Source organism: Chelmon rostratus, chromosome 16, assembly GCF_017976325.1.
Source record: "Chelmon rostratus isolate fCheRos1 chromosome 16, fCheRos1.pri, whole genome shotgun sequence".
Taxonomy (NCBI): Eukaryota; Metazoa; Chordata; class Actinopteri; order Chaetodontiformes; family Chaetodontidae; genus Chelmon; species Chelmon rostratus.
Genome location: NC_055673.1, coordinates 15,664,345 through 15,685,886, shown reverse-complemented (window position 1 = coordinate 15,685,886; position 21,542 = coordinate 15,664,345). Strand labels below are relative to the sequence as shown.

Here is a 21,542-nt window from a genome sequence, read left to right as displayed (position 1 = left end):
AAAGGAAGGATGATTGATTAAAGGACATAGTATAAAACATAGTATGAAGGTTGAGAATGTGGTAATCCTGGCCAACCTTTTTTTTTTTTAGCTCATATGTGTGTCCATTCATGCAGTCAGCATGCATTTAATAGGTGGTCCAGCCTGCAGCATCGTGCCTCTCCTCCATGCACACGTACATACTGTATACAGCATATCTGTCAGTTCTGCCCAACCAAAGTAATCCACAGTCAAACACAGCACAGTGTGTGTTTCACTGTAAACATTCGTTTTCTGTCAGCACCATCCTCCCGAGCCCTGGGAGCCGCCACCAGACAGGCTGCAGGCCTTTGCTCCGGCTCCCTGAGAGGCCAGCGGTCCTGTCGGTTTCTCTCTTGCTTACCCCGAGCCTGAGGGGCCTCGCGTCTGACAGCCGGTCCCAATGCTGAGGCCCGCTCTGACCATCTGTCTGGGCCACGCAGTCAGAGTATCGCAGCTGATATGACACTCTTGATGTGTTTTTCTCTTTCGTAAACGGGTATCACTGTCACTGCTTTCTATTGTTAAAGCATGATTCCAGCTTATTATTTTCATAATTTGGCCATCAGCATTCCTGTTAGTTGTAGTTAGACTGTACTAGAGAAGTTTATTGTGCGACCTCGGCCTGAAAATCTGATCGTAGATCTGTTTTTTTAAAGCTGCAGTACTTTCAATACCATGAAATGCATAATTAACAGAGATTGTACCATTTTGAACATGTGGTATTAAAAATGTATAGATATTGTTGACAGCTTTACCCGTTCTGATCTCTATTTAAGGATGTGACTATGTTCACCAATCTAATTAATTATTTAGCTAAATAGTATATTATAAGCAATAGAACTGATGGCCAAAACATTGAAAGTAAGGCCCAAGTTGAAGTTGCTACCTTGAAATTACAGCACCAGGGCTGCCTAAACTGGGTCTTGTGGGCCAAAGTTGCCACACCATAAGATTAAAATTGGCTCGGCAGGCATTTCAAGCAACAACAATAATGAAAATGATAATAACTGAAAAAATAATAATATTATACAGTAAATGAGTGTTTATGCTGTTTTATTTTTATGAGGTAGGCATGCTCCTTAAATATGTATTGTTTATAATCTGAGCACGGCGGCCGGAGTTGCACTTTGTGCAGGAAGTCATTCAGTTAAAGGAACTCTTTTTTGGCCAGTGAGCACCAGTATGTTTCAGGTTTGGCCCTCCAAGGGAAAAGGTTTGGCCATCCGTGCTTTAAAAGATAAGTCTGGTGACCTGTAAACCTGTAAATAAGCCACACCTTTGCACTGGGGGGGACATATTCCTTCATTGCGACTAACGTGAACACTGTAGTTTATTTTGAGTTGAACCCAAATGTATTGCCCTGCTGCAGTAGATACTCACTAAAGCACCAAATCTGCCTCTGAAAATAGTCCCCAACAACTACCCTATTTACTCCTCTATGAGTAATGTTTGCTAAAAACTACAGAGCCCAGCTCTTTTTAAGAAACGATTCAGTATTTACAGTATTAGTAATGGAAGTGTATATTCATGACCAACTCTTTAAAGATTTACATCTTCAGGAACAAATGAGATGATGAAAAATCCTGCATTCCTGACAGGGTTATGGATCACGCTTTTGCGGCGAGAGCCAGCAAGCACGGTGGAGCGATTGTTGATCACTGAATGGAATCATAAAAAAGGAACATGCAGCTTATTCCTCCAGAGGGACGCCTACAAGGGTTTCATTCTCCGCCGTTGTATTCCCCGCTTAAATCCAAGGTGGTTCCCTTCAACATAGCCTGACGTACAACATGAAACAATTAAACACCGAGGTCGCTGGAAAAAGGGACTATTGATGCAGAAAATTGATATTTGTAATGAAGTCTGATTGAAACAAGTTGCTTTGAAGGATGTCTCAAGCAATGATTATAAACAAGATCACGCCGCTTTGTGCGCTTGTGTATTTGAGTGTGTGCGACTCATTTATATTCTGTAATTACACTAATGTCTCAGAACGTATTGGGAATAATTTGCTAATGCTAGACGTTGCTTTTAATATGTGTACATGTGAGTGCATGTCGTTATGCAACCTCGCGGCGAGTTTGAGCAGGTTTGACTGCTTATCAAATTACAGCACAAGTGCACACACCTACATCGGCGCTCACGCATTATAGAATCTGCCAGATTGTATAATGGCCATCATACTGTAAACATTATCTGTCTATCAGCACGGCTCAGCATCAATTCTACGCTACGCCGCCACTGTGGGTGCTTGCCTGTGTGGATGGGTGTGTGTGCTATAATAGATGGATTCAGGTATAAACAGCTGGTCCTCCTCAACCGAGTATTTAGAGCCTGACACAAATAGGATAATTAATTGTGATAGACTTCAGCACTAATGTGATTTTGTTTTCACTGTAATCACTCCAGCACATTCCCCACTGATTCTCTACCAACATTCCTCCTCAACACATAACACCCCCCCTTTAATGCAACTCTCACTAAAAGTATTATGAATTCAGGGTCAGTTTTTTGACACTAGGAAATGAGTTTCAAGTGTAGGATTCCATGGCTCTTCAGCTTGCAGATAAATCAGTCATTTATTGAGGTAAATGACCTTCATGCTGCAGCCCACACAGGCCTTCATCTACGGTACACGAGCTGAGCGAGGATCCCATCAGCGTTTGAGTCTGCGTGTTAAAAGTTACATTTTAGCCCCGGTGGTGAGTGAGACTGATGTGGTGAAACACCATGCAGAGGGGCCACCCCTTGACCAGCTGAATTTGCTTCAATTTTTGTTATCTGAAGTTTCAAGAGCTGGGAGCCGAGAGGTTAAAGCAGTGGTCTGTGGAGTGTTGGCGGTGCAGTGTCCGAGATGAGATGGCTAAATCACACTTGGGAACTGTAGTCATAATGTCTTGCTCCCGCTGAAAAAATCATTAAAGCTCCTTATCAATATTTATAACAGCAATGGATCAAATGACTACGTGTAATGAGGAAGGTGTTTCTCATTCGGACCAACCCACAGAGAACCATCACCCATCTCTGCTCTTTACCTCAGCTCCACGGAGCTGTAGCGTCTTTCGGTTCGATGTTTTTGGTTATTTGTCAGGTGACCAGAAACACAAATTCTCCTTCTTCTGTAAACTATTAGCTTAAATGTCAACGTAAGTAATACACATGTCAGCGTTGTGTCTGCAGCTTGTTGTGCTGCTCTCAAGAGGCCAAAAGAAAAAAAAAAGAGATAGCAGGTTTCATGCTTAATCAACTGTAGATTAAAAACACAACCTCTCTTTGTAATGTTAATTACTACTACCAGTGTTAATTAATGATGTTTATATTTTGCTTTGCCAGACATCTGCAGGATTATGGCTCTACGGTTGTCAAAGGATTGGTACTGGGACCTCCAGGGATTCTTGAATGAGCAAAATAATTAGCAAAAAATCAAACTGTAGTTTGGTCTGCGGGGAGTTTTTGCCCGGAATCAGAAAAACCCATTGGATGTAAATTTTTATGTCGGTGCATTCAGTGTGAAGAGTTAAACAGCCTTTGGGAGGGTTTAACAGTATATGTCCTTTCTTTTAAGAGAAGCTGGAAATTGAGCTAAGCTAAGATAAACTTTCTGCTCATTATGCCTTTGAAGATATCAAAAAATACATCCACAAGTTTCTTCAAGTCTGTGTCAGCAAGAAAAAACATTCCAGCATAATCCCCTCAAGAAAAATTCCTCTACCTCAGCTCCTTGCCCTCCTCTCACCTTCCGTCTTCCTTCCTTTTTACCTACAGACAGCAACTTCATCCTGGCCAATGCTCAGGTGTCGAAGGGTTTTCCCATCGTCTACTGCTCTGATGGCTTCTGTGAGCTCACAGGCTTCTCCCGGGCTGAGGTCATGCAGAAGAGCTGCGCCTGTAAGTTCCTGTACGGACCGGAGACCAGCGAAAGCATCATCCTCAGCATCGACGGCGCCCTGGAGGAGCGCAAGGAGTTTAAGGACGAGATCATGTTCTACAAAAAGACAGGTGAGCGTTGGAAAGACACCAGATTGTGTTTGTGCCCAATTGTTGTCTTTCATCCTTTGGTTCTGCAGCTCTTTCGTGCTCACGCCTCGTCACTTTACTGTAAAACACACACTCCGTGCCTTCCTCTATCATTTACCAATTAAGTGTTGGAACCAAGGCAAGTAGACAAGCACAGAAAGCCATTAGAGAGTGCACAGACAGAGTGATTACCATGCAAGACGATATTATCATAAATGGATGGCAATTCTCTGTGGCTATTTCTGAAGATGCCACATTTAAATTGGCATAGATGGACCCATGGATGGATGAAATATCGGCCGGGTTAATGGATGTATAGGTTTTTTATTGGTCCATCCTAATTAAAAGGTGATTAAACAAAGCAATCAGTCACAAAAGTCCCACAGTTATTATTTAAGACCGAGACACATTAAACTTTCATCGCCGTGAGCTAGCGACTCTTTAACCCTGTCTCCTTCGATTACACTGAGCCCAGCGTCGAGCCGCGGTGCGATATGGTTTGGTTTGTGCCTCGCTGATTAGCCAGCTGGCCAGTGAACAAAACAGAGTTGAAAATAATGAGCACATCTAGGCATCAGTGGATACATGCTCGCTGTGATGTGGGATGGTGCCATGCACCCCTGCATGGTTATTGCAGAGTTTTCTTTGCCTCCATGCTTCATCTTCTTGCAGGAGATTCTGCTGTGTGAATCTATGCTTTTTTTTTATTAAGCCTGGCAGCATTTGTGTTTGGTGGTGAATTTCTCTGCTGCAGCCCCTTCGCAAATCAAGAGAAATCAGGTTTTTGGTATATCAGCACTGCAGACTTTCTCATTTCCACACAACTCTAAGGACCAAAGAGTTCATGCCTGACCTTGGAAATGTGTTGAATATGATGAAACAGTCTCACTAATAGCTCCATTTAGTAGCTGTTCTATAGCTTTTGATCAAAGTTCATTCTTGGCCTTTCTGACCTTTCATCTAAACTTTTGTGCCAACATGGACCAAAACTATTTAAAGATCATCTCATGATCAGACTCTGCCAATTCATTTTACGTCATTCCCTCAGTGTAACACTGTGTGTTTTTCCCTGACCACTCTGTAGTGAGTGATATATCTGTCTGATCAACATCAGCTTCTGTTTCAGTGAGCTCCTAGCAGCAGTTTACTCAATGTTTTTCACATTGGTCAAAGGAAAACGTTGATTTTTTTCTGAAAGTCAAATTAGAAGAACTTGTGCAGTGACACCACTTGCCTGGGTCCAGACTTATAAGTCCAGCTGTTCCACCGAGCTAAACTGAGTGTCATGAGTTGACAGTTCTGTCTGATGTCAGTCGATGGCACCACTTTATTCTTCCGTTGCTCTGTTCTGTTATATAGCTCATGGATCCCTTCCTTAATCCTAGCTATTAAGCTCTCATAGCTCAATAGGCACTAGACAACATCTTTAACATGCAAGAGAAGGAACGGGATATAGGCTACGGGCAGAGTTTCAGGTCTTGAACCAGCTTAGTGAACTCCATCTCCAGGAAGATTGTGTGCTATCAAAAGCTCCAGTACAGCTGTTTACTGGACCTTGTGGTGCGACTGTTTTGTCAACAACCGTAAGGATCGTTTGATATGCGTCATGGTATGTGCATGTGTCAGACGTGAAGCCACTTTCCTATATTTTTCCTTTGGTTTATAAAGCAGATTTAGTAGGCTTGATGACTCAGTGCAGTTTGCATAGGCACAGCCTTGCTAATACCATCACAGATGTGACTGCCTACGCCACTCTGTCTCTTGCTTTGTTGTCTTTTCTGTCACACCCCTCAATCTCCTTTTCCCTTCTGTTCTCTTTCACTTTCCTTTTGTTACCTTTCATCTCCTTCCTTCCCTTGTCTCATGGCAATACCATTTTCCTTTCTCCCACCTCTTTTGACATTTCCACATAGCAATGTTTGTGCCAGTTTGTCTGTCTGTCTCCCATGCTCATCTTGCTTTTTCTTCCTTCCCTGCCACAGCCTTTTTGTGTTGTCTCATCCCTCTCTTTCCGTCTGTCACAGCAGTGTCCTGAAAGTAAACGTAGCTGATTGACTCGGTTTGTCCTCCGTCTGTCAGCTTGGGAAAAGAGAAAGCTGCGTGTTCGCAATCAGGAACGCTGTTTCTCTCACTGTGCGCTTGATAGTGCTGCCTTGTCTCGCAGAGGCATGCAGATATTCACACACACGCAGCGACAAAAACACTGTGATTGAGTCATCACCATGCAAGGACGATTTGGTGAGTGGGAGTGATGGGAGGGAACTCCGTGGGAAATCCCTCTTAATCAGCAATTCGTTTGCATCCACTGAATAGAGAAGAATGAAAGGTAGACCATGACCTCTGCTTTGAAATGCGGGACAAAACCCAAAATTCCCTTTAGCCTCTGTTAAACCTCAACATGTTTGGGAGTGGTCAAAAAACAATCATTCTCCCTTTGATTAAAAAAGAAAGACAGATAAAAAGTTGATTTTCAAATAAAGAATTGGTTAAATAATCAAACTATTAAAGAGGAAAACATAAAACATGGAAAAATACCCCTACGTCTAATAAAACAATACACTGGTGACACAGTCATGCATATGCCACAGCATGATGTGGATTAGACTAAATTTGATATGATTAATTAATTAACAACAATGAAACTAAAACCCATGAGAAACTCGAGGGCCTCGTTCAGACTGCCAGCCCAAAAACGTTTTTTTAGCATAACCAGATTCTATTCAGGTTGATTTTAGAAAGTGTGGACTGCAAAAAGAGCACAAAATATGATTTTCGCATGGATCCAAATGCCAATCCAATCTGATGTCTATAGGTGCGTCTCAGTCAGGACGCTCTGGCTGCTCAAATCAGTGTCAAGTGTCTTGTTCATCACTCGCAATGTGACACACGACGTCAAATTCAGAGCGATGGAAGTGCATCACACTAGCTGGGCATAATCCGTGCTGCTACCAGCAGAGTGGTACGAACCCACCTTCGTACCACCTTCGTACCAGAGCACGACGAATGGATCTCCATTTCTCATGCTTCTGCGTTGGAAAGCCGCGTCGCCAGTGTCTGTAGTTATTGACGCCTACATTGTTACCACAGAAACCCATGTGGGTAGGTTGGTGATGTCTGGAAACACAAGTCCGATCTCATCACTTGTAAAAAAAAAAAACAGTGCAGTCAGTCTGCAGTCTGAACGTAGACCAACACTCAACACAATTTTTACTCTTCTTGTGTGAAGGTCGTTGGGGCCAGATGGAAAAGGCATGTAGTTACTCAAACTGAAAAGGTGTATCCTCTATACAGTGGCCTGTTTAGAACAATGTAGTGTGATAGTGTAATATTAGCTTATTAGTACAAGAGCAAGTTTTATCGCAGTATAACATAACAACGGCAGCTGAGATTGATGGGAAGTATTGGCATATTAAATTGATATGGAGAACTTGTTATTACAAAATTGCCTATGCATCCAGCAGATACAGAGCAACATTCGCCTTCATTTGAAGTTGTGTTTCTGGCCACATGATGCATGTAAGTTCAACGTTCATTGTCGTATTAGCTCTGTTTTGGTCACCACCAACTCCTGAGGAGAATATCTGCCACTTTGGCTGCTAAATGCTCTGCTATGTTCACCAGCTAGGAAGCAGCTAGCTAACGGAAACGAGGCTGATGAGAAATGTTGAGAATGGACCAAAACAATGAGCTTAAAGACGTGAAAATGCTGCTGCAAGTGATGGCACAGCTATGTACTGAATGACGCAATACACCTTGGCATTTTCTAAACTGATATATAATCAGTGTTCTATAAGGACTTTTTAATAAAGCAAGATGATAGAAGTGGTACAATTCTCAATGTAAGCGCACGATCACTGGTGCAGCACACATGCTGACCTGCAGTTCCTCTGAAAAGCAATCTATTTAGCAGGAGATGGGACCTCAGAGATGGGTTCATCTCTTGCTGTGCCTGGGGAACAGCGACTTGGTCTATTTAAAGGCTCTGTTTCTCCAGAGGGGCTTCCAGCTGTAGATAGGCTTACTAATAAGTCTGGGGATCTGTGAAACTGTTGCTCTACACACCCACCCCCTGACACACACACTGGTTATACGCACACAACATAAAGCCATTCTGAGTGTAATCAGAGATGCTGTATAAGTGTTAATAAGAGTGTTTTTCCCTTTCAGCTGTGCTGTTCTGGTGCCTGCTGGACATCGTGCCAATTAAGAACGAGAAAGGAGACGTGGTTCTCTTTCTGGCTTCGTTTAAGGACATCACCGACACCAAAGCCAAAGCCATCCAAGAGGACAAGAAAGAAGGTCAGTATGTGTATGTACGTGGGAGGTGTGTTGTTATTGATGAATGGATTCTAATGGTTCCCAGACAAGAGAAGGAAATCCGGTCATTATATAAAGCTCTCAAATGTTAGCTATTTGTTTAGCATGTGTTGGTGCCACAAGGCAGCAAGGGTGATTGATTTATCCACCAGGCCACACGGCTAAAGTGTTTCTTTTTTTTTTTGTAGACAAAACCAAACCTTAGCCTCCAATTTAACACAAAGTTTCTGTGATTTCCATGTGTTGACTGTTAGGGGAAGTAAGATCACTACACCATCTCTTCATTCTTGCTCTCCACAATTTGCTTATTGATAGTTTCCAATAACAACAGACAATACAATGACATTTGGTCCATACAATACTGATAAAGTAAAGGTGCAAGGAGTAAGCAAGATAGAAACAATACAAAACTAAGACGTGACCAAGACAGGACAGGTACTACAAACCAAAAGCAGAACCCAAGACTAGGACTAAGGACATACTAAACAGGCAGGGGTCATACACTAGGAAACACGAGGAAACAACAAGGTAGCTTTATGGCTGGAAAGCCAGTCTGTGAGGATAACTAAAAGAGTCTGGCAAACTAGGAGTAGAGTTACTGCGAGGACTGACTGGATGATAGAGTAAAACTAGTGCTTGACCAATAGCAAGCATCTGGCTGGTCGGGTGACACGGCTATAAAGGCTGCCTCCAGGGAAGAGAGTGGCCATTCTTGCTTTAAGTCATTTGACACCTCAGTTCTGTAGGAACTTGACATTTGTGTTCAGTAACAAAAGGTTTGTGCTTCTTTTCAAACCAACCAAGTCTCCTTGAAATTACATTTATATACCACTAATTTGTTTTGCCAAAAAAGTTTTAAGGGAAATGTAATTGTTGTGTTTTTTGTTTTTTTTCCCCAGAAGCTCAAATAGTTCAGTGAAATTAGAAACACACACCTTTGTGATATCCTGGTTAATATTTGTAGTTCTAGTCATGTATTTTGCGATCCCCTTAGGAAAACCTGTGAAATCTTGTATTTTAAATACATAAAATGGTAGCGCTGGCTGTGATACTGTCAGAACATTTGGAAATCATCTTCATTAGAACCTCACGTCATGTTTGCCCTTCCAGTATTTTAATTATACTCATCACTCAAAATCACTTTACTCATAGGATTATACCTTACAGGCAACTCCTAAGGTAAAGTTAAAAGCACCCCACAAAATAAGAGGGAAGGTCAGAGTGTGTGTGTGTGCGTGTGTGTGTGTGTGTGTGTGTGTGTGTGTGTCTGTGAAGTCAGCAAACTGACTTTTCTGATCTCAGGCCTGCCTCCCCTGGATTTGCCTAATTACTCTCATTACTGTAAATAAGGGAGAACAGGAAGCCGAAAGCAAAGTTATTTTTGCCCACTTAATGAAATGCTTCTCATAGAAAAAGAAGGAGGCTGATGCAGCATGTGTTTAGACAGAGACGAACACCTCACTATAATGGCCCTGGGTCTGACAAGTTAGTTTAAACGAGCAGACTCCTGTGAAGTCTTAAAAAAACATTTGCATTTTGATGCTGTTCTAAGTGCAGATGTACAAAGGGTTTTCTTTTGTCTGCTTACAGAAGAAAAGTTCAATTCTTTTTTGTGATTAACATTTTTTATTTTTATTATTTTAACAATACAATGATAACAGAAACCCCCACCCCAACATACAAACCCTTCCCAAGCCACTAACCTCCGTGGTGCTGATCTCCTCCTGGTTATCAACATCGATCGCTGTGTTCTTTCATATACAGCTATCCCAGTTTTACTAACTGCCTCAATGTAGACCAACCATAGAATAACTAATAAAAATAAACACAGAAAATTACTCCAAACAGGGTCAATACAACAACTAAAGCAGGTACTACATCAAAGAAATACTTGGTTAATAAGAATGAGTAAATAAATAAAATGAATAAGAATAGTTAAATTCTAAGTAAACTTGGTTTGTGTGACACACAGGTTAGATAGAGAGTAGAAAGAATTAAAGAAATCAATTAATAAATCATTAAAGAGAAATATGAACAAACTGGAGGTGCACAGGCTATATGACATCACAGGGGCATTTCCATTCACGCTGGGGAAGCCTTTCAAGACGAACACCTCAGACATGACCCCGTTAGCTCTCTGTCGGAACATTGTGGACTGTATGCAAAAGAGGGAAACCCAGTCTTTGGTGTCAGCAGCCTCCTCTCTTTTCACACCCCCATCTTCTCTCATCACCTCCTCTGTTTTCTCCTGTTTCCTGTCATGGGCAAACTCTCACTCCCGGCTTTGTTTTTTTGCTTTTCCTCACCCCCCTCTCTCTCTCTCCATCACCTCTATTTCTCATCTATTCCAGCTGCTTACAGCATCTATCCATTCCCACCTCCCCTATCTGCCCTACATGCCTTCACCCCCCTCTCCTTATACACAACACCCCTCTCCCTGCCTATACCCCCCCTGTACCCACATAAGAATGGCTATAGAAGCGGAGGGAAATTCATTAGATCTAAAAATAAGCATGTCTCTGTCTCTGTGCTCCTGCCGTGTCGCGTCCCCCAAGGCTGCACCGCGTTATGGATGGCCCTGTCTGTTCGCCTCGTCTGGGGGTCCGCACACACATTTGCAACACACACCACGGCGTGCACACGCTTTCCGAAGGACACTCAAAAGCAGTTATCACTTCTATTCTCCAGCTTTGTTATTGCCGTTATCCCCCTCAAGCCAATCTGGCCTTAGTCCTTTCCAGTGGGTTCACAGCAGTGAGAACGGAGCTCAGAAACCCAGCAGCAATAAAGTGCCTTCTCCTATTACCCAACTCCTTGCTCTGAACGCATCGCTCCTGCACTATCTACTTCATCTGCTACTTCTATACACTTAGAAGAAACACACACGCCAGCAAGCGCACACACAAATCCACTCCAGTTGCAATCGACCATAAAAAAAAAAAAATCTACCATGCTAGGCCCATACTTTACTGCCTCTCTGCCCCAGCCTCCACTTATCAGAGCTGAAAATTGCTCTGTTTTGCTGGAGATAGTGTTTACACAATAAGACATCATCAACCAATATTTATTTCTCAATAATGGGAATCAAAACAGGTGAACACATGTTCCTTGACATTTACAAAAGCAGTAAATAGACAGTAAATAGCCTTTCCCCCCACTTCACTCAGAAATTGTGAAATTTGCTCAGAAATGACACGTTCTTCCTGTTACATATTCATGTTTTCCTATTCAGGACAGAATATTATGTATTTCATCAAGCATAATGGCTGATTCAGTCATCAGGAGTTAACCTTGGGGGGTAAAGTATTGTAGAGGGGATGTGTACTAACTTCTGTGCTTGTGTGTGTGTGTGTGTGTGTCGACAGAGCGACGGCGCGGCAGGGTGAAAACAGGCTCTCCATTCAGCTCAGCTCGCATGCGGAGCAGTACAGTGCTGTACCACATCTCTGGTCACCTCCACAGCAGAGAGAAGAGCAAGATTAAACTCAACAAGGTATCAGCAGACACTTCAAACCGTGGGGTAGGATGTAGCCTGATGAAGGATCACTCAAAAGTGGGTGGAGGTGAACTATTATATGGGAAGATTGCTGCTGTTATCATATAGTGGGGAAAAAAATCAAAGGGCATGGAGCTGAGGAGAAATATTTTGTCCAGGTGGAGAATATGTTGCATTAGCTGATGCTCTTTATCACAAACGACTTAAATGAACAAGAACATCAGATATTTTTTTTGCACCAAATGATCCAAACTAATTTAATCGCAAGCTGCTTTGTCGAAAATGTGTGCGACAAGAATCAGAATCAGAATCGGTTTTATTGTATGTGAGTACATACATGTAAGACATTTGACTCTGGTTTAAACATCGCACTCAATGTACGTGCATAGGAAAAGCGACATACAGCTCAACAAGGACAAAAAGACAAAAAAAACAAAAGACTGAAGCATAAGTTGCAAAAATGTAAAAAACAAAAAACAAAAAAACAATAAAAGAATATCTGTAAAGATTGATGGGGTGATAAACATATAGACAATGAAGTTTACAAAAAACAAAAACAGATGTTACATTAAGATAAAATGTCTAAATGTGACAATTTAAACAGGGTCTAGCTAGTTAGTGCTACTATAGCAGCTGTGTCTTAAGTGTAATGCATTTATTGATCTTTGGAAACCTGGGGGCAGCAGAGCACATTGGCATATGTCATCTATGAAGGCAATATGGCAGATTTGTTAGCAAAGACTTGCATTTCCAGCAGACGCAGAGCAGCATTATGCTAAATGCTCCACTAGGCCCGCAGCATGTTTACTAGCGAGTACCTTATATGCAACTCAACTAATCAAAAGGTTTTGCAATTGTTAAGCAAGCACTTTAAAAGTTACAGATCTGCCTTTCCTGTATGATAACAGTGCATTAGTTCAGATTTTATTTGACAATCAACCTGGAAATCCTTTATATAAGGCTTGTTTTTTTTAATCTTTTTGTGTTCTGTCCTCACCTTGGTTTAGCCTTGTGTGCATAGATTTTCTTCGCTGTGCATGGAGACTCCATGATGGATTGGCTACAATAAGTGGATGCAATAAGTTGTTGCTACGGTGCCACTTCTGTTTTCATATCCTGTCCTGTCCAGAATGTGTTCGGGGATCCGCCTGCTCTGCCAGAGTACAAGGTAGCAGATGCCAAGAAGTCCAAATTCATCTTACTTCACTACAGCACGCTCAAAGCTGGTTGGGATTGGCTGATTCTACTTGCCACATTCTACGTCGCCGTGACGGTGCCCTACAATGTGTGCTTCATCGGTGATGATGATGACCTGACCCGCAGCACAACTGTCAGTGATATTGCAGTGGAGATACTGTTCATCATAGGTTAGTTGCAGAATTGCAAAAGTGAGGACTGTACTGTTTATAACCTGTTACAAATACTTTATAATAACCAGCATTTACAGCAACCAAACCCCCCAACTCTGTTTATTCATATTTCCATTTTCCTGCCAGATATTGTTTTTAATTTCCGCACAAGTTACGTCAGCAAGTCGGGCCAGGTGATCTTTGACGCTCGACAGATCTGCATCCATTACCTGACCACATGGTTCATCATCGACCTGGTGGCCGCGCTGCCCTTTGACCTGCTCTATGCCTTCAAAGTCAGCGTGGTGAGTGGCCATCGGCTTGTTGCTTAACCCCCAGGGTCTAATATAGAGCACAGAGAGCCAACTACTGTACTGTAATTGTTTTTGTTTGTCGCTTGTGCTACTGACCTCTAAGAAATCTTAACTTGATCCAAACTGTATTTTAGACTCAGTAGAAATGTCTGAAAAGATGAAAAAAAAAAATACACTCAAAAGAAACACAGAGGGAAGAATTAAATAATAAACAAAGAAATGTAGGTGAAAGTTAATAGAACGTGAGTTTGAATACTAAAAATCTGGTGATTAATGGATTGCCCTGTAGCAGTGACCCGCTCTCTATTCCTGTCAGCACACTGGTGCATTGTAAAGTGCAACACCTCCAGCTCGTTTGACATTTCATAAGAATAGATCGCATGGAGGGTTTCCAGCACTGCTCCAGTGCCTCTTTGATTCTGCGTATTGATTCCACATACCGAGAAAACAATCAAACCTGTATCATTAAAACCGTTTTCTCTTCTGCTTGAGTCAAACAAATGGCGCCCTTAAGACTAGCTAAATGGATGAAGACACAGAGACGTGGAGCAATTAGGTAGACGCTCTTGTCTTGTCCCCGGCTGAATGATATCACGCGGTGGAAGCACTACACTATAGGGAGGCTCTGATTGGTTGCTTATGGATGTTTTTGCTTTTTGGCCTCTAATTTTGAGAAAAAGGTGCTTTGACTGCGCCTTACGCTGCTGTTCGCTCTCACTCAACCACAGTGACTTGAGTCACAGGGTCCAACATATGAGCGCGCGTGTGAACAAGCAAATACAAAAACAACTGTGCTTAAACAAACCTCATATATAGGTAGAACAACGGGGAATTCAAATGAGTCAGAAACGGAAGAAGTAGGAACGTAAAAACAACAAAAAAGAGTAGAAACTGTTTACTAAGAGTAGAGTGAGAAAGAAACTGAGAAAGGCCAAAGACAGAGCAGGAGGAGTGGCCAAAAAAGCAGATCCTGTCTTTTGTGCTATACTGTAAGGGGAGGGATGGTGGAGGGGTGGGGGAGCAGCGGCAGGCTGCTGCAGGCGAAGGTGCCTGTTTGGTTCCAGATTCTATTAATGGAAATACCACACGCTCCCAGTAGGTCGGGATTTGGGTGTATGGCTACTGGGCCACAAGTTCCCCCGCTGGGGAGAGCGGGAGTGGCCGGTAATTGCTCAGCTTTCTGCTTGATGTCCCCTCTAAGGACGGAGCATTCAGACTGATGTCCCCGTTGAGGACAGACGCCATCTTTCACCACAATGAGCCAAGGGGCCCCAGCAGTGTCCCTCCCTGGCGCTCTCCTTTCTTTTGTTTTTATCATGTATCTTTGTCATTTCTGCTTCTTTGGCATGTTTTACGACTTGTCGGGTGATCACATTTCACCTTGACCTTCTTTTCTTTTGTTGTTAGTGCATTATCTTTACTACCTCCATATTTATGCTGTTCCCATGATCATCCCTTCTATCTCTATATATTGACTATCACTTGTTTTTTTGTCTTTAAAGGAAGTTGAAGAGAACTGAGGTAGTTTTTCCTTCAGGAACAACACTGCTGAAACACAAAAAAGATTGTTTCACTTGCTATTTGTGAAGATACGTACATTCATTGCAATTCGTAGTTACTTGTAAAACTGTGCTGAACTAAATTGGCTGACCAACCATCTTCCATATTTTGAGGAGGTGCATATCTAAAATCATCTACACAAACTGTAAGTATTGCAAGTCTCCTCTAGTGAAAATGTCTTTACAACAAGGCCAAAGACAGCTATTTGTCATTAACTGTCATGACCGCTAAAGTTATAATTAAAGCTCCTGTGAATATGTATCCTGGGCCTGGAGGCTCAGTTGGTATTGGAGAACCGCAATGCACATGCCTCTTGGCCTGATACTGCTGCATCAATAAAATAAATAACAATAAACTCGACTAGTCACGCTGTTGTGATTGGCTTGGAGCACTGAAGGTGCGGCTGCGGGGGGAGAAATAATGAGCACTTCTTTAAAGTTTTGGTGCCACGTGCCTTGAAAAAGACAGAGAAAAAAATGCAATCAAGCAGCTAAATGTAAATTTCATACCTGACAAGCAGAGGAAATGCAAATGTGGGTAGCAGCAGTGAGATGGAAGTGGCAGAGAGGGAAAAGTTGAAGGAGAAAGTGGCAGGAGGTGTGCATGCTTTTTGCCGGGTACATTACATTGCTTACTGCTCACACTGCTGGAGGAGAATAGGATGTGGCACAGCCTGCTCCTTCCATAGGTGGGTGGGGGGTGATAGATGGTGGAGAGGAGATTGAGCTTCTCCCCAGGGCTCAGTAGGAAGCTTCATTACCCCTCGTGCTGCACCAGTTCTCTATTTCTCACGGCGAGAGAGTGGAAAAACCTCCATAAAACATAGTGGAGACACATGCAGGGGCAGCTCTGATAAGGACTGACCACACATCTCCTCCGCTGAGCTTGGTTCAAACGCTCTGATTGTGTAATTCTCTCACACACACGCACAAACACACTCTCTCTCTCCTCTTCATCATTCCTGTGCTGCCTATTCCACATCCTCCCTCTTTCTCCCTCTATTTATTTCAGTTATTACGTTAACGGTTTTCTATAGAATTTCTGTCCCACTTTCTCCGTCCCCAGTCAACCAACCACCCCACACACACACACACACACACACACACCCTTACACACATGCACTCACACAGTACAGAAAATCACCTGCAACATACATCCTCATAGAAAGGTTACAAATATCCTACATGTCCTACATCCTAAATAAGATTTGGTGTGTATATACAGTGTGTGTGTGTGTGTGTGTGTGTGTGGGCGCATGTGTGACTGTCTCCAATGAGGATACGCGATGACAAGGCCCTAAATGATAGACTGTTGCACAATGGATGACATTCACATCACATCTACATGGCTGTGGGAAAGGTGTGAAAGGGAGCTCAGCACTGTGGGTGAACGTCAGTCGGGGGAAAGCAGAGCTCTTGTGGCAGAAGCAGTTTGGTTTGTTAAAGCGTGACACAGTCACAGAGCGGGAGAACAGGTTTGGGGTTGAAAAACGCTGTTTGGCGACGGTGAGGATTAAAAAACAAAACAAACACACCTGCGAGCAGGCGCCTGATTGCTGTAATCGGCAATTTCATATTCAAGGATCCTTCATCAGGAAATATTCGTATAGATCATATTGTTGATGAAGCGTTTGTCAAGTTCTAATTATAGAATATGAGAGCGTTTGAGCAGCCTCTAATGCTGGAGGGGATGTGAAGCATGGTTGAGAGCTTTTCCTCACTTCAGGCAGAGCTACTTCTGTAACTGTGTGTGTATTAGGCTGGTTTATCACTCTTCCCGTGAGATTTACCGTCTGTAAACGAGAGAAGGCTCCTCACTTCCATAGTTTCTGTTTCGCTCTCTTTATATCTATGTCTGCCTCTCTGACCTTGCCCTCAGCAGAACACCAGCCGATCTAAGGAAATGAAAAGGAGGTTATGCAGTTGTGGCACTTGATCACTGCTTAGCAAGGAATTAAACCTGTTTTCCTCAGGTGCTATAGTTGTGGAGAGGGTGGTTGTAAGGGAATGCCCTTTATCCCAAAAACTGCATGACATAGATCAGCCTTGTTTTCTTCGTCCCCAGGTGTCTGTGGTCCACCTGTTAAAAACGGTACGTCTGCTGCGTTTGCTGCGGCTGCTCCAGAAGATGGACCGCTACTCGCAGCACAGCACCGTGGTCCTGACGCTGCTGATGTCCATGTTCGCCCTGCTGGCACACTGGATGGCCTGCATCTGGTACATAATCGGCAAGATGGAGATGGAGGCCAACGCCTACAACTGGGATATCGGTGAGTAAAGGAAAATGGCCTCGTGGAGTAAACCCTCAAATCCAAAAGCGCCTCCTGGCTCACATGTTGTTGATGTTTTGAAGCTGAAGGGAAGGCTGTAGAGGAATCCCCAAAACATTCCTTCCAGCTCCCTGGCGGTGCTGCTGGCCACTGTATCAAACCAGGAGGTGTGCTGTGAGACACTATTTAGTGGATAAAATACTTTGGTATTATGGGATTACCACTAAGTGTCCCAAGAGACGCTTGAATGTTTTATCACATCAAATTTTGACATTTCCAATCAATGCAACTAAAAGCCCTATATGCACCAATCAGCCATGAGGTTAAAACCACCTGCCTAATGGTGTGGAGGCCCCCCTGTGCCACCAGAACAGCACTGACTTGTCGAGGCACGGACACGAGACCTCCGAGGGATGTCCTGTGATATCTGGCCCTGGGATGTTGGATGTCGGACCCTTGGGGCCCTGTGGGTCGCAAGGTGGGGCCTCCGTGGACTTGTTCCAGCATGTCCAGCAAATACTCGAGCTGATTGAGATGTGGGGGATTTGGAGGACAGGTGAGCACCTTGCTCCCTTCGTCACCTTCCTTGGGTCATTCCTGCTGGCGTACTGTCCTGCTGGGGGAGGCTGCTGTCGTCCAGGAGTGGCGTTAGTGGGTGATTTCTGTCTGGATGGCAACCACATGAGCACCAGGACCCAAGGTTTCCCAGCAGAACACTGCATTGTAGCGAGATGACCAATGTTATTCTCTTCACCTGTCAGTGGGTTTAATTTTATAATCCAGTTTGAATTGGGATCTAGTTGCTGTGAATAAAAAATGAGAACCTTAATGGTGAGTTTCCACAAACATGGACTAGAAGAATCAGAGCTCACGGAGTATGAAACGCAGCAGCAGCTGTGTTCAGCACGAGACTAAAGCCTCAGTTCTAAAAGAAATACATCAAGGGTATGAATCAAAGTGGCCACCACGTACCTGCTGCTGTGGTGAGGGCTGAACGGCAGGGGAGCATGCCTGCAGAGAGAGGGTGTCACCTGCCGGACATGATGCTGAAGCAATGAGGGCAACGCTTTGTAGCCTCAACTGTGATGATGCTGGGTCGGGACGAAAGGCGCTCAAAACCAGATCTGTAAACATGAGAGGTTTTGAAGCAGCGCACGGCAAGTGTGGCAGTTTAAGAAAGGATCGGAAATGGATATTCTTAGCATGACAAACATGACATACAGACTGTTGTGTTCTTGATGCACATGTAATTGTTTGTGTTTTTTGTACGCGTGGAGTCGTGATGCTGGGTGAAGTGTTTTCATTTCATCCACACTTTTAGAGCTGAGGGAGCTGTTATTCAGCTCTGTCGAACCTTTCACTAAATCAATAGAAAGGAAACACTTTTATGGGGCAAAAATCTGTGGAATAAATGGATCGTGGATTGTGGCTCAGAATAAAGGCTATAAAGCTAGAATGCTTTTTAAATTGATCACTTAGCACCACAAAAAAAAAAGCCATTTGTCATGCTCATCAGATAAATCCCACATATATTTCACGTGGGTGACTCCTCTTTCCCCACTTTTGTTCAACTCTTTGCTCTTTTGTGTTCAGATTTAACTTGTGCTTCATCATAACTGCCACATTATATGTTGGGCTTGAGAAACATGTACTCTGGTGCATGGCAGTTTCATTGCTTATTGTTTCCAAATCAACTATGGCTGTGAAAAGTTATTGATCCATGAAACGTGCAGGGTTTTTTGAACAGGTAAGACCTTATGTTCATCCTTAGACCTGTTTTTCATCATGGACCACATACCTGTATAGGTTTTCCAGCTATTAAGACAGGTTTTTGTGTTCAACCAGGATTAAAAACCATGAAGAACATGCAAGTATAGATGCATTGCTCGGTGTTAAAGCATTACAGTAATACAGTACGACCTCATATATTAATTGAAAAGACAACACATAGATGTGGTTTTGAAACACATACAGTAATATCTAGAGAGGTCTTTGCTTATAAGTGTGTCATGGATAAAGTAATATTACAAAGTAGGTGTTTGCGTCCCTTAATATTTCAGTAAATGGCTAAAAAAAAATCATGATTGTGATTTCCTCATCGATTTTATTGACTCCTAAATCTGTTGTAAAATATATATTGAATGGAAGTGTGAGCGACATCAGGTGTGTGTGTGTGTGTGCGTGTGCGTGTGCGTGTGCGTGTGCGTGCATGCATGCACTCGTGTGTTCTGTAAAACTGACTGGGCAAATGGTATGATTCTTCTCGTAATTCCCCCTCAGCCTCCAGGTCCCTCATATAATGAGCCCCCCTGGGCTGATCTCTGGTCAGTATCGATGAGCTGCACTGCTCACAATTACCTTGCTCGGGTGTCTTCCTAACTGGTTTCGGGTCAGCATCGACTGGGTCATGACAACGATGCAGATTTCTCTTCACCAATTACTGCGTTTCAGTGTCATAAAGGAACTGGTCAGTGCATGAGGCAGGATTAATGTGTTGTGTCCTAATTATGCGTTTTTGATGCCGATCTGAGCGTTGAAGTCAGGCAACTCTGAGGGGCTTCCATCCAATTACCATTCATCAGTGTCTGCAGGAGGCTCTCCTGGGATCAGTTGCACGTCTCCACACCGTCCAGGGATCAGTTCTGGTTCCCAAGCATCTGATCTGCTTGTACTGTTAAATCCAATGTTCTGGATGTAGCATGGACAAAAAAGCTCCTCTTGCCACGGTTTCCAGAAGTAGGAAACAATGCTGTCAGCTTGCTTCACTGCACTAAGCTTCAAGATGTCCACTGCAGCTCGTTGTATCTAAAAGAACGAAAAAAAAAACTGATCACATGGTGCACTTGAAAACATGATGAAAGAAAAAACAATGAAGTGCATCAGCTGCTAGCTCTAACCATCCATTTGTCCTTTCAATCCATCTTTGAAAACAGGATGGCTCCATGAGCTGGGGAAGCGCCTGGAGTCGCCGTACTACGGCATCGGAGGTGTGAACGGGACCGGCAGCGGCCTCTCCATCCGCAGCGTCTACGTCGCCTCACTCTACTTCACCCTCAGCAGTCTGACCAGCGTGGGCTTCGGCAACGTGTCAGCCAACACCGACACCGAGAAGATCTTCTCAATTTGCGTCATGCTTATCGGAGGTACACGGGATACACACATCAGTGATCACGTGTGTTAAGTTTTCTAAAACTTTTCTTAGGTTCATATATTTCATATATTTATGTATTTACATCTACTACTGAACCGTTACGTCTTGGATTAAAGATTCAATAGTAATTATCTACATGCATAATATAGTGTAGTGACTTCCTGACACTTCTACAGTAACATTACCTTCGCCTCCAACCCTAGTGATCACAGTGCTTCTTCATCCTTATGCTACTTCACTTTCCAAAGTTGGCTTTTTATATATTAATAGTATTTACTATTCATTTTGTATGTAGTTTACCATTATCATCATTTTGCTAGTCACCTCATTGTCTTTAAATATCAAGGTTAGCCAGTTAGCTCAGCTCTCCTTCATGAGCTTTCACTCCTTTCTCGCTGATGCTGACATTGTTGACATTGTTAAGCTCAAAACACACTTTAAACCCTTTATCCAACAATGAGGCTGGAGCATTACTGCTCCACTTTTGCAAGAGGTGTAGTCAGTCACCGAGTATAAAAAGGAGCCATAGCGACTTTTAGCTAAACTATGACTCTAGCTAAGTGTGTTATGTTTAGTACAAGGTTTATAAATATGACTCTTGCACCAAGTTCAGACTGAGCAGGCTGGAGACAGGAGTGTGATAATTAACAGTTTTAATGAGGATTCTGGATCAAACTAGTCAGAGTCCTGAAGAAACAGACAAAGTTCAAATGGTTCCAGGTCTGAGAGGTGGAGGTTTGTTGAGTATCCACATGTGGTCTTGCAGAGAGAGAAGACAGACAGGGCACAGATGAGGGTAGGTGACTGGATTCACCTGAGCACAAAAGCAGAGATGATTCAGGTGAGGTAACTGAACACACAAACAAAAGCAGACAGATAAACACAGCACACGACAGGTCTGGTTGTCACCACACTGGTAGGCAGACAACTCAACGGATACTGGTTGGATGTAAGGGGTTGATATACTGTGTGGTCAGGTGTTCTGGATGGAATGATTGAGCACACCTGTGCTCAATCAGTGAGGAGGCTGGCCCAGCCTGTCGACCAC

The 21,542-nt window shown here is 43.2% G+C and overlaps 1 protein-coding gene across 1 annotated transcript in view; it reads left to right on the top strand.

Moving 5' to 3' along the window:
• The window catches only part of kcnh8 (potassium voltage-gated channel, subfamily H (eag-related), member 8), a 50,392-nt gene that overhangs the window by 9,787 nt on the left and 19,063 nt on the right, over positions 1 to 21,542 (top strand). The window contains exons 2-8 of the mRNA XM_041955110.1: positions 3,787 to 4,020; positions 8,206 to 8,337; positions 11,721 to 11,848; positions 12,981 to 13,218; positions 13,348 to 13,505; positions 17,139 to 17,343; positions 20,277 to 20,486. Coding sequence (XP_041811044.1) covers positions 3,787 to 4,020; positions 8,206 to 8,337; positions 11,721 to 11,848; positions 12,981 to 13,218; positions 13,348 to 13,505; positions 17,139 to 17,343; positions 20,277 to 20,486 — 1,305 coding nt within the window. The remainder of the gene's footprint in view (positions 1 to 3,786; positions 4,021 to 8,205; positions 8,338 to 11,720; positions 11,849 to 12,980; positions 13,219 to 13,347; positions 13,506 to 17,138; positions 17,344 to 20,276; positions 20,487 to 21,542) is intronic.